We start from the raw sequence: 12178 nt of genomic DNA, 5'->3' as shown, positions 1-12178 counted from the left end.
GTGAATTTTTTTTCCCGTTTCGGTAGTGACGAAAAGTGACGAGTGACGAAAACAGAAAAAAAATTGTTCCCCCAAAAACCTGTTAGGAGCACGTTTCAGGCAATTTAAAGCTGATTGGTAGTGATTTTTTTGTGATTTTTTTTTTCCGTTTCGGTAGTGACGAAAAGTGACGAGTGACGAAAACAGAAAAAAAAATGTTCCCCCAAAAACCTGTTAGGAGCACGTTTCAGGCAATTTAAAGCTGATTGGTAGTGATTTTTTTGTGATTTTTTTTCCCCGTTTCGGTAGTGACGAAAAGTGACGAGTGACGAAAACAGAAACAAAATTGTTCCCCCAAAAACCTGTTAGGAGCACGTTTCAGGCAATTTAAAGCTGATTGGTAGTGATTTTTTTGTGAATTTTCTTTTCCGTTTCGGTAGTGACGACTAGTGACGAGTGACGAAAACAGAAAAAAAAATGTTCCCCCAAAAACCTGTTAGGAGCACGTTTCAGGCAATTTAAAGCTGATTGGTAGTGATTTTTTTGTGATTTTTTTTTCCCGTTTCGGTAGTGACGAAAAGTGACGAGTGACGAAAACAGAACGAGTGACAGTGACGAAAACAGAAAAAAAATTGTTCCCCCAAAAACCTGTTAGGAGCACGTTTCAGGCAATTTAAAGCTGATTGGTAGTGATTTTTTTGTGATTTCTTTTTTCCGTTTCGGTAGTGACGAAAAGTGACGAGTGACGAAAACAGAAAAAAAATTGTTCCCCCAAAAACCTGTTAGGAGCACGTTTCAGGCAATTTAAAGCTGATTGGTAGTGATTTTTTTGTGATTTTTTTTTTCCGTTTCGGTAGTGACGACTAGTGACGAGTGACGAAAACAGAAACAAAATTGTTCCCCCAAAAACCTGTTAGGAGCACGTCTCAGGCAATTTAAAGCTGATTGGTAGTGATTTTTTTGTGATTTTTTTTCCCCGTTTCGGTAGTGACGAAAAGTGACGAGTGACGAAAACAGAAAAAAAATTGTTCCCCCAAAAACCTGTTAGGAGCACGTTTCAGGCAATTTAAAGCTGATTGGTAGTGATTTTTTTGTGAATTTTTTTTCCCGTTTCGGTAGTGACGAAAAGTTACGAGTGACGAAAACAGAACGAGTGACGAGTGACGAAAACAGAAAAAAAATTGTTCCCCCAAAAACCTGTTAGGAGCACGTTTCAGGCAATTTAAAGCTGATTGGTAGTGATTTTTTGGTGATTTTTTTTTTCCGTTTCGGTAGTGACGACTAGTGACGAGTGACGAAAACAGAAAAAAAAATGTTCCCCCAAAAACCTGTTAGGAGCACGTTTCAGGCAATTTAAAGCTGATTGGTAGTGATTTTTTTGTGAATTTTTTCCCCCGTTTCGGTAGTGACGAAAAGTGACGAGTGACGAAAACAGAACGAGTGACGAGTGACGATAACAGAAAAAAAATTGTTCCCCCAAAAACCTGTTAGGAGCACGTTTCAGGCAATTTAAAGCTGATTGGTAGTGATTTTTTTGTGATTTCTTTTTTCCGTTTCGGTAGTGACGAAAAGTGACGAGTGACGAAAACAGAAAAAAAATTGTTCCCCCAAAAACCTGTTAGGAGCACGTTTCAGGCAATTTAAAGCTGATTGGTAGTGATTTTTTTGTGATTTTTTTTTTCCGTTTCGGTAGTGACGACTAGTGACGAGTGACGAAAACAGAAACAAAATTGTTCCCCCAAAAAACTGTTAGGAGCACGTCTCAGGCAATTTAAAGCTGATTGGTAGTGATTTTTTTGTGATTTTTTTTCCCCGTTTCGGTAGTGACGAAAAGTGACGAGTGACGAAAACAGAAAAAAAATTGTTCCCCCAAAAACCTGTTAGGAGCACGTTTCAGGCCATTTAAAGCTGATTGGTAGTGATTTTTTTGTGAATTTTTTTTCCCGTTTCGGTAGTGACGAAAAGTTACGAGTGACGAAAACAGAACGAGTGACGAGTGACGAAAACAGAAAAAAAATTGTTCCCCCAAAAACCTGTTAGGAGCACGTTTCAGGCAATTTAAAGCTGATTGGTAGTGATTTTTTTGTGATTTTTTTTTTTCGTTTCGGTAGTGACGAAAAGTGACGAGTGACGAAAACAGAAAAAAAAAATGTTCCCCCAAAAACCTGTTAGGAGCACGTTTCAGGCAATTTAAAGCTGATTGGTAGTGATTTTTTTGTGATTTTTTTTTTCCGTTTCGGTAGTGACGACTAGTGACGAGTGACGAAAACAGAAAAAAAAGTGTTCCCCCAAAAACCTGTTAGGAGCACGTTTCAGGCAATTTAAAGCTGATTGGTAGTGATTTTTTTGTGATTTTTTTTTCCCGTTTCGGTAGTGACGAAAAGTGACGAGTGACGAAAACAGAAAAAAAATTGTTCCCCCAAAAACCTGTTAGGAGCACGTTTCAGGCAATTTAAAGCTAATTGGTAGTGATTTTTTTGTGATTTTTTTTTTCCGTTTCGGTAGTGACGAAAAGTGACGAGTGACGAAAACAGAAAAAAATGGTTCCCCCAAAAACCTGTTAGGAGCACGTTTCAGGCAATTTAAAGCTGATTGGTAGTGATTTTTTTGTGATTTTTTTTTCCCGTTTCGGTAGTGACGAAAAGTGACGAAAACAGAAACAAAATTGTTCCCCCAAAAACCTGTTAGGAGCACGTTTCAGGCAATTTAAAGCTGATTGGTAGTGATTTTTTTGTGAATTTTCTTTTCCGTTTCGGTAGTGACGACTAGTGACGAGTGACGAAAACAGAAAAAAAAATGTTCCCCCAAAAACCTGTTAGGAGCACGTTTCAGGCAATTTAAAGCTGATTGGTAGTGATTTTTTTGTGAATTTTTTTTCCCGTTTCGGTAGTGACGAAAAGTGACGAGTGACGAAAACAGAAAAGAAATTGTTCCCCCAAAAACCTGTTAGGAGCACGTTTCAGGCAATTTAAAGCTGATTGGTAGTGATTTTTTTGTGATTTTTTTTTTCCGTTTCGGTAGTGACGAAAAGTGACGAGTGACGAAAACAGAAAAAAAAATGTTCCCCCAAAAACCTGTTAGGAGCACGTTTCAGGCAATTTAAAGCTGATTGGTAGTGATTTTTTTGTGATTTTTTTTTCCCGTTTCGGTAGTGACGAAAAGTGACGAAAACAGAAACAAAATTGTTCCCCCAAAAACCTGTTAGGAGCACGTTTCAGGCAATTTAAAGCTGATTGGTAGTGATTTTTTTGTGAATTTTCTTTTCCGTTTCGGTAGTGACGACTAGTGACGAGTGACGAAAACAGAAAAAAAAATGTTCCCCCAAAAACCTGTTAGGAGCACGTTTCAGGCAATTTAAAGCTGATTGGTAGTGATTTTTTTGTGATTTTTTTTTCCCGTTTCGGTAGTGACGAAAAGTGACGAGTGACGAAAACAGAACGAGTGACAGTGACGAAAACAGAAAAAAAATTGTTCCCCCAAAAACCTGTTAGGAGCACGTTTCAGACAATTTAAAGCTGATTGGTAGTGATTTTTTTGTGATTTTTTTTTCCCGTTTCGGTAGTGACGACTAGTGACGAGTGACGAAAACAGAAAAAAAAATGTTCCCCCAAAAACCTGTTAGGAGCACGTTTCAGGCAATTTAAAGCTGATTGGTAGTGATTTTTTTGTGAATTTTTTCCCCCGTTTCGGTAGTGACGAAAAGTGACGAGTGACGAAAACAGAACGAGTGACGAGTGACGATAACAGAAAAAAAATTGTTCCCCCAAAAACCTGTTAGGAGCACGTTTCAGGCAATTTAAAGCTGATTGGTAGTGATTTTTTTGTGATTTCTTTTTTCCGTTTCGGTAGTGACGAAAAGTGACGAGTGACGAAAACAGAAAAAAAATTGTTCCCCCAAAAACCTGTTAGGAGCACGTTTCAGGCAATTTAAAGCTGATTGGTAGTGATTTTTTTGTGATTTTTTTTTTCCGTTTCGGTAGTGACGACTAGTGACGAGTGACGAAAACAGAAACAAAATTGTTCCCCCAAAAACCTGTTAGGAGCACGTCTCAGGCAATTTAAAGCTGATTGGTAGTGATTTTTTTGTGATTTTTTTTCCCCGTTTCGGTAGTGACGAAAAGTGACGAGTGACGAAAACAGAAAAAAAATTGTTCCCCCAAAAACCTGTTAGGAGCACGTTTCAGGCAATTTAAAGCTGATTGGTAGTGATTTTTTTGTGATTTTTTTTCCCCGTTTCGGTAGTGACGAAAAGTTACGAGTGACGAAAACAGAACGAGTGACGAGTGACGAAAACAGAAAAAAAATTGTTCCCCCAAAAACCTGTTAGGAGCACGTTTCAGGCAATTTAAAGCTGATTGGTAGTGATTTTTTTGTGATTTTTTTTTTCCGTTTCGGTAGTGACGACTAGTGACGAGTGACGAAAACAGAAAAAAAAATGTTCCCCCAAAAACCTGTTAGGAGCACGTTTCAGGCAATTTAAAGCTGATTGGTAGTGATTTTTTTGTGAATTTTTTCCCCCGTTTCGGTAGTGACGAAAAGTGACGAGTGACGAAAACAGAACGAGTGACGAGTGACGATAACAGAAAAAAAATTGTTCCCCCAAAAACCTGTTAGGAGCACGTTTCAGGCAATTTAAAGCTGATTGGTAGTGATTTTTTTGTGATTTCTTTTTTCCGTTTCGGTAGTGACGAAAAGTGACGAGTGACGAAAACAGAAAAAAAATTGTTCCCCCAAAAACCTGTTAGGAGCACGTTTCAGGCAATTTAAAGCTGATTGGTAGTGATTTTTTTGTGATTTTTTTTTTCCGTTTCGGTAGTGACGACTAGTGACGAGTGACGAAAACAGAAACAAAATTGTTCCCCCAAAAACCTGTTAGGAGCACGTCTCAGGCAATTTAAAGCTGATTGGTAGTGATTTTTTTGTGATTTTTTTTCCCCGTTTCGGTAGTGACGAAAAGTGACGAGTGACGAAAACAGAAAAAAAATTGTTCCCCCAAAAACCTGTTAGGAGCACGTTTCAGGCCATTTAAAGCTGATTGGTAGTGATTTTTTTGTGAATTTTTTTTCCCGTTTCGGTAGTGACGAAAAGTTACGAGTGACGAAAACAGAACGAGTGACGAGTGACGAAAACAGAAAAAAAATTGTTCCCCCAAAAACCTGTTAGGAGCACGTTTCAGGCAATTTAAAGCTGATTGGTAGTGATTTTTTTGTGATTTTTTTTTTTCGTTTCGGTAGTGACGAAAAGTGACGAGTGACGAAAACAGAAAAAAAAATTGTTCCCCCAAAAACCTGTTAGGAGCACGTTTCAGGCAATTTAAAGCTGATTGGTAGTGATTTTTTTGTGATTTTTTTTTCCCGTTTCGGTAGTGACGACTAGTGACGAGTGACGAAAACAGAAAAAAAAGTGTTCCCCCAAAAACCTGTTAGGAGCACGTTTCAGGCAATTTAAAGCTGATTGGTAGTGATTTTTTTGTGATTTTTTTTTCCCGTTTCGGTAGTGACGAAAAGTGACGAGTGACGAAAACAGAAAAAAAATTGTTCCCCCAAAAACCTGTTAGGAGCACGTTTCAGGCAATTTAAAGCTAATTGGTAGTGATTTTTTTGTGATTTTTTTTTTCCGTTTCGGTAGTGACGAAAAGTGACGAGTGACGAAAACAGAAAAAAATGGTTCCCCCAAAAACCTGTTAGGAGCACGTTTCAGGCAATTTAAAGCTGATTGGTAGTGATTTTTTTGTGATTTTTTTTTTTTCGTTTCGGTAGTGACGAAAAGTGACGAGTGACGAAAACAGAAAAAAAATTGTTCCCCCAAAAACCTGTTAGGAGCACGTTTCAGGCAATTTAAAGCTGATTGGCAGTGATTTTTTGAATGCAGGGTCATTAAAATGAGTCCACATACAAACACATGTGTTGAATTAACTGTGGAAAAGCTTGAAGAACAAGGCACTGGATTAAATAAGCTTGGCTGTTAGCCTGGTCCCTATACCAGGCTAACTTCACAGCTAAATTTCCATGGTAACTAAAGTAGGATTGCGTACATTTTCTTTCGTGAAATCGAGTCATGGATAAACATATCCGGGTGCTCTAGCTAAACTAATCTGGCAAGATAATTCAGCTTTCATGAAACCACTAATCCTGTCTAAATTAAGCCAGGATAGGTGTTAAATCCAGGCTTAACCCCTAATTCTGCTTTCGTGAAATAGGCCCAGCTGTCTCTGCAGTTCTTTAATAAACACAAAATACATTTTCAGGTAGGTGGCAAAATGTCAGCCAATCAGAAGATACTACCCATTTATCAGCTTTTTTTTTTTATAGTGTTCCAGTTCCAATTGCCAATCATATTAGATCACTGATCACACACATTAAATATCAATCTGATCATCACTACAATGTTGGTTACATTTCTTTCAGACTTCTGTAAAAGCACTGTTTCACCATGTGGTGGCAGCAGAGTTACAAACACATAGACTTCATCTTTCATGTAAGGACAGGAACAAAAGCCAAAACTAGCAACATTTATTTATAGAATATTACAAATATTGCAGCAATAGACATTTGAAATTTGGTCGCTATAAGCAATAGAAAAACTGGCTTATCCAGTTAGTGTGCAAATTATTAAAAAAACAAAAACAAATACAGCTCAGAGATATTGTTCAGTATAGTGTACAAGTGCATACAGCATACATAAATCTTTGATTGCACTTTATTTCAAATCTAACATCGTCTCTGTCGGGTGGAAACCTCATACGTCCAAAACTCGTACTTTTCAGGATTCAAATTCAAAAGTAGCAGATCTATAAAGCTCCGCGCCGCATTTCGAGCTTGTATATCTGCTACTTTTGTGGGTTGCTCTAGTACAGGGGTCTTCAACCTTTTCAGGCCAAGGACCCCCTAGCTGAGAGGGAGATGAAACAGGGACCCCCTCTATATTGTATAAAATTGTGTTTCAGATTAAACCTTTTTTTTGTTTATTTGGTCTGCTCTTTTTTTCCCTCTACACCTATACCTCTTTGCCAAAAATAGCAGATCTACAAGCTCACAACGCCTCGTGCTGCGAGGCGTTGTGAGCTTGTAGATCTGCTACTTTTGGCTAAAGTTCTCCTCAGAAAAGGGATGCTAGAGTTCAAGTGGTTAAGGTAAAAAAAAAAAATCATATCACACAAAGATTTGGCGGACCCCCTGTAGTAACTCTGAGGACCCCCTAGGGGTCCCGGACCCCCTGTTGAAGACCCCTGCTCTAGTATGATCACGTAGGGCATTCGTTTTCGGAAAAGTATGTCAGAGGATGTCATTGCTCCGCGGAACGTCCCTGCAGCCCGTCCAGCTAAGGTCCTGGGCCCACTGGCCCTCTCGGGTGACGCGCACCTTCGCCGGGTCGAACCTCCAGAAGCGCTGCTCCCTGAACAGATAGAGTCTGCCGTCCGGGCGGGTCAGCGCCCCGTTGGTGCGCTGCGGCACGCCCGTCCAGTCCGTCAGCTTGCGGGGGTAGTACGGCTCCGACCGCAGGGTGCCGAGGTTCAGCACCGAGTAACGCGAGCCCTTGAAGATGACCATGTGGCCCAGCGGGGCGTAGTAGAAGGCACAGTCCGGGTGGTGCGGCAGGCCCAGCTCGTTGCTCTTCCTGGGGAAGCCTGGGTCCAGCTGGCTGTCTGTGTAGCGCCATATCCTCTTCCCTGAGGAAACCATTTAGTGTGTTTTATTCACTATTCAGACATACGGTACATTAATGATACCACACAGTACAGTGTTCATTTAACTCCCAGTGTGTGGGTACAAATGGAACCAAATGGACGCGTAAGCGTTCAGTTTTTTGGAGATGTTTCTGTGTACTGAAAGCGTTTCAAGCAACTGGCAATAATTACACTAATTCACACAGAAAAACCACATACAGACCCATGCATGCGCACGCACGCACGCACGCACGCACGCACGCACGCACGCACGCACGCACGCACGCACGCACGCACGCACGCACACACACACACACACACACACACACACACACACACACACACACACACACACACACACACACACACACACACACACACACACACACACACACACACACACACAACCCCCTTACATACTGTAAGACTTTAAAGCTAGTCACTCCAATTCAAGAAGAACTGTACACAACCATCTCAGCTGAATGTAACGTGTGAACTCTGGTAGGATTTAACACGTGCACACACACACAAACATTGTATCATCGCTGTCGGGCAGAAACCTCTTATCTCCATATTTTAACCTTTTGTAAATTAACGCCCTACTTGATCAATCTACAGCGTGCGTCACACAAAAACATCAAAAGTAGCAGATTTACAAGCTCGAAACGCGGCGGGAAGCGGCACGTTTTTTGCACCTTTAAAATGTATATACAGAAAAGTACGTTTTGGACATATGAGCTTCCCACCCGACAGAGATGACATAGCATTAATGAATACAAAAAAGTAGTAGACAATATTGAAATTCTGGTCATTAATCCAACTGATTGTTGGTACTTGTAAAGGCCTCTGAAAAGAAGCATTTGGCTGGATGCTTAAATGCTATGTAAGAATTCTGCATGACTCAACAAGATGCTGCTTACACAAAGCCAAATCAAGTAGTGTATAAATCTCTTTGTATCACCAAAAGCTCTGTGATGCCTCTTAAGGACGTTTTGATTGTTTAGGGAGGTAGATATCTAGGTAATACCCTGACTATTGACTAATACCCTGACTTTTGCGCTATAATCGAAACCTTTAGCCGCATCTTTCAAAACCACATGAACCCTAGCATTCCTATTCTGGGAGCGAACATTCAGCATCGCATTTCGAAGCAGTATGGAGCTTGAATGTTTGCTATTTTCATCAACATTATATGGTGTAGAGGGAAAAAAAGAGGGGGCCTACTACCTGTGGTTAGACCTTTGTGTGATAGGAACCTTTTTCTTTTTTTTCTCCATTAACCACTTGAACCCTAGCATCCCTATCCTGGGGGAACATTCGCCGAAAATAGTAGATCTTGTGAGCTTGTAGATCAGCTATTTTCGGCGAAGAGGTTTGGTGTAGAGGGGAAAAGAGCAGACTAAGCCAGAGGTCAAGTTTACAAAGTATTGATCATTTAAGTGGTTAAATGTCTGAAAATATACATTAACATGGATCACATATTAATTAACATATTACTAGAAAAGATAATGAGTAAACACACACAAACAAATTATAGATAGTGCTGTCAAACAAGTCTATGAAGCTATCTATGAAATCTATGTAAAAAGTTTAACAGGCAACACAATTTTAGTGGGTATCCATGGTTCATCTCTCTCTCAGCTAAGGGGTACTTGGCCAGAAAAACATTGAAGACCACTGATATAGGGTTTAAGTGGTTAAAGTTACTTTTGCCATACAGATTGGCATCACTATAGGCCATAAAGGAGCTGTTGTTTCTTGCATTCAGGTGACAGGCAATGCAAAATAGCACTTTCCCTTATAAAAAAAGAAGACACATTCCTCTATAAAGAAGCATTGGTTCCTTCACAGATAGGTGAGGCTAGTTCCTGTTATTTAAAGCAAGGGTTTTGGCATGTAGCAAATAGGTGCGGGTAGGTCAGTGTTAATTTCGTCGACTAAAACTATGACGAAAAATGTTTGTCGAGTACCTTTTTTCAATAAAAACTAAGCTTTGATGACAAAAACTATGACGAAATATACTGACAATTTGGTCAACAAATAAAAACTAGTGGGAGGGACTAGTGGAGAATAGACACATCATTTTATGCTTAGTTGCACGCGGGTGTGATACTCCGAAAATAGCAGATCTCCAAACAAGCTCACAACGCGTCGCAGACGTGTTGAGAGCTGGTAGATCGGCTTTTTTCGGCACATAGCCAAGTATAAATCAGACATTACGATGCCATCAAGGCCTGCCAAAATACATTTTAGTCGCAGAAGCGCTGTGAGCTTGTAGATCGGCTAGTTTCGGCACATAGCTAAGTATAAATCAGACATTACGACAACATAAAGGCCTGCCAAAATACATTATAGTTGACTAAAACAACTGTACATTTAGTCGGCTAAAATCTTATGATAACTAGACCAAAACAAAAACCTTTCAGATGACTAAAATATGACTAAAACTACATGGAATTCTATTCAAATCAAAATTTGCTGTCTAAAATCAAGCCTGGGGGTAGGTTAATACCTTTGAAGAAGTACCACTTGGAGTCCAGCGGGGAGAAGGCGGCGGCCTCCACCGCTAAGGGGAGGTGTGGCCAGCGCTCACGCAGGAGGAGAGGGGCGCTTACGTTCCCCTCAGCCGACACTGTCCAGTACACACCGCTTCGAAACACCAGCACTGTCTGGTCCTGGTCTGGACGGACATACACATGCACACGCACGCACACACACACACACATACACACACACACACACACGCACGCACACACACGGAAAAGACATAAATAAAAATTGTCAATGTTTATCGTAATCCATCTCCTCTTAAAGGACAACTTTAGTTTTTTACAACCAAGGTTTATATTTTAGCTTGTAATTAAAGTAAATGAAAGATGAGTGTTATTTTTTTTTCATTTACTGCTTTCTATAGTTTTAGCAATTTTTGCGATATTTTTTACAGTGGGCGGGGGCATTCTGTCCGGTGGCTAAATATGTCTTTTACACAATAAAAAAGGTCCTGTGGTCTTTGATGGCCAGATGTGAGTTATTGGGGGATAGAAGAGCTACTGTAAATAATAATAAAGAAAACACCAGGTTATTGTGTAAAAAAATACATATTTAGCCACCGGACAGAATGCCCCCGCCCACTGTAAAAAAGATCACGAAAATTGCTAAAACTATAGAAAGCAGTAAATGAAAAAAAAAAAACACTCATCTTTTATTTACTTTAATTACAAGCTAAAATATAAACCTTGGTTGTAAAAAAAACAAAGTTGTCCTTTAACCATTTTCAACTTGGCGTCCCTGTTTTGGGCATGTCATTATAGGCGGAACGTTTCTAAACCTTTGTTTTCAAAAACTTCTACATTTTCAAAAATAGCCTATATCATCAAAAAAAATGTATTATATTTGTTTTGCAGGGGGGGGGCTATTGGATAGTACAGTGAAGAATGACAGGAAACGGGGAGAGAGAGACAGGGAGTGACACGCATCAAAGGTCGTCGAACATGCAATTCGCCTTCAGGCTGCATTAGAGCATGTGGTATTCACATTAAAGGTAGGGTAAGTGATTTGCGTTGGTTAAAATAAGTGTTAAATAGCTCTATATTCTGATAGTACTCATTGCTATAGAGTGTTTGTTCAGCTTTAGGAGTCTCCTTGTCTCTCCACCTCTTTATTAAACAGAAAATGCATTTTCGTTTCAGTTTCAGTTTCATTTCCAATTTTATCCAACCAGGACAGGGAACTTAATCAGGATACAGATTAAACAAGTGAAATTGGAAGTGATGACACTAAGAAATGAGCAGACAAAATTGGAACTGGAACACTATACAAATTAAGCTTAAAAATGGGTACTTTCTCCTGATTGGCTGAGATTTTGACACCTACCGAAAAATGTATTTTCTGTTTATTAAAGAGCTGGAGAGACATGGAGACTCCTGTTACTGAACAAACACTCTATAGCAATGATTACTATCAGAATATAGTATTTTAACCTTTTAACAAAATACTTTTTGTTTTAACCCAAAAATATCACTTACCCTACCTTTAACCACAAGGCCATTGGCGCCCTGCTATTTTTGCAATTCGTTGTACAACTAGAACTATAAAGGGGCATAAAAACGCTAGGCTGATTTTGTAGTTCTGTCTGTTTCAGGTTAAAAAAAAGACTACAGAATAAAAAGATGGCAGGCTAGTAAGCAACACAGCTGCAGCAGCTCATCATATCAATAACAGGTGTGTTGTATTTAGCTGTTCCCAGAGCCAGGGGGTGCCTATTACTGTATATAGACATATGTGCAAGTGTGTCTCAATGAGATAGTTCCAATGTTTGAACCTAGCCCATAGCTGCCCGCCTTGCGGCGAGATCAAAGCATGACGTTACTCTCTCTCTTCTACACTCTGGTTCTACCCTGCTGTAGTTTTTAACCTGGCTGGAACCCTTCTTAAGTGTTACATTTTTGGATTCCCGGGAGAAATATTACCCATATTGGCGTCAGATGCACTTAGCTGTGTCAAGATTGACATGGATTTGAAGTGGCTGAATAT

General features: G+C 39.8%; 1 protein-coding gene across 1 annotated transcript in view; it reads right to left on the bottom strand.

Annotated features, from left to right (window-relative positions):
- Window positions 1-6732: 6732 nt before the first annotated feature.
- Window positions 6733-12178, bottom strand: part of mmp28 (matrix metallopeptidase 28) — a 33324-nt gene continuing 27878 nt past the window's right edge. Inside the window, exons 7-9 of the mRNA XM_084063768.1 lie at window positions 10158-10325; window positions 7226-7648; window positions 6733-6839 (exon numbers count right to left, since the gene is read on the bottom strand). Of these exons, the coding sequence (XP_083919894.1) occupies window positions 7254-7648; window positions 10158-10325 (563 nt within the window). The 3' untranslated portion in view covers window positions 6733-6839; window positions 7226-7253. The remainder of the gene's footprint in view (window positions 6840-7225; window positions 7649-10157; window positions 10326-12178) is intronic.

The sequence above is a fragment of the Gymnoscopelus microlampas genome, assembly GCF_963454915.1.
Source record: "Gymnoscopelus microlampas genome assembly, chromosome: 8".
Lineage (NCBI taxonomy): Eukaryota > Metazoa > Chordata > Actinopteri > Myctophiformes > Myctophidae > Gymnoscopelus > Gymnoscopelus microlampas.
Note: the sequence above shows the minus strand (reverse complement) of the source record. Positions and strands in the feature narration are given on the sequence as shown.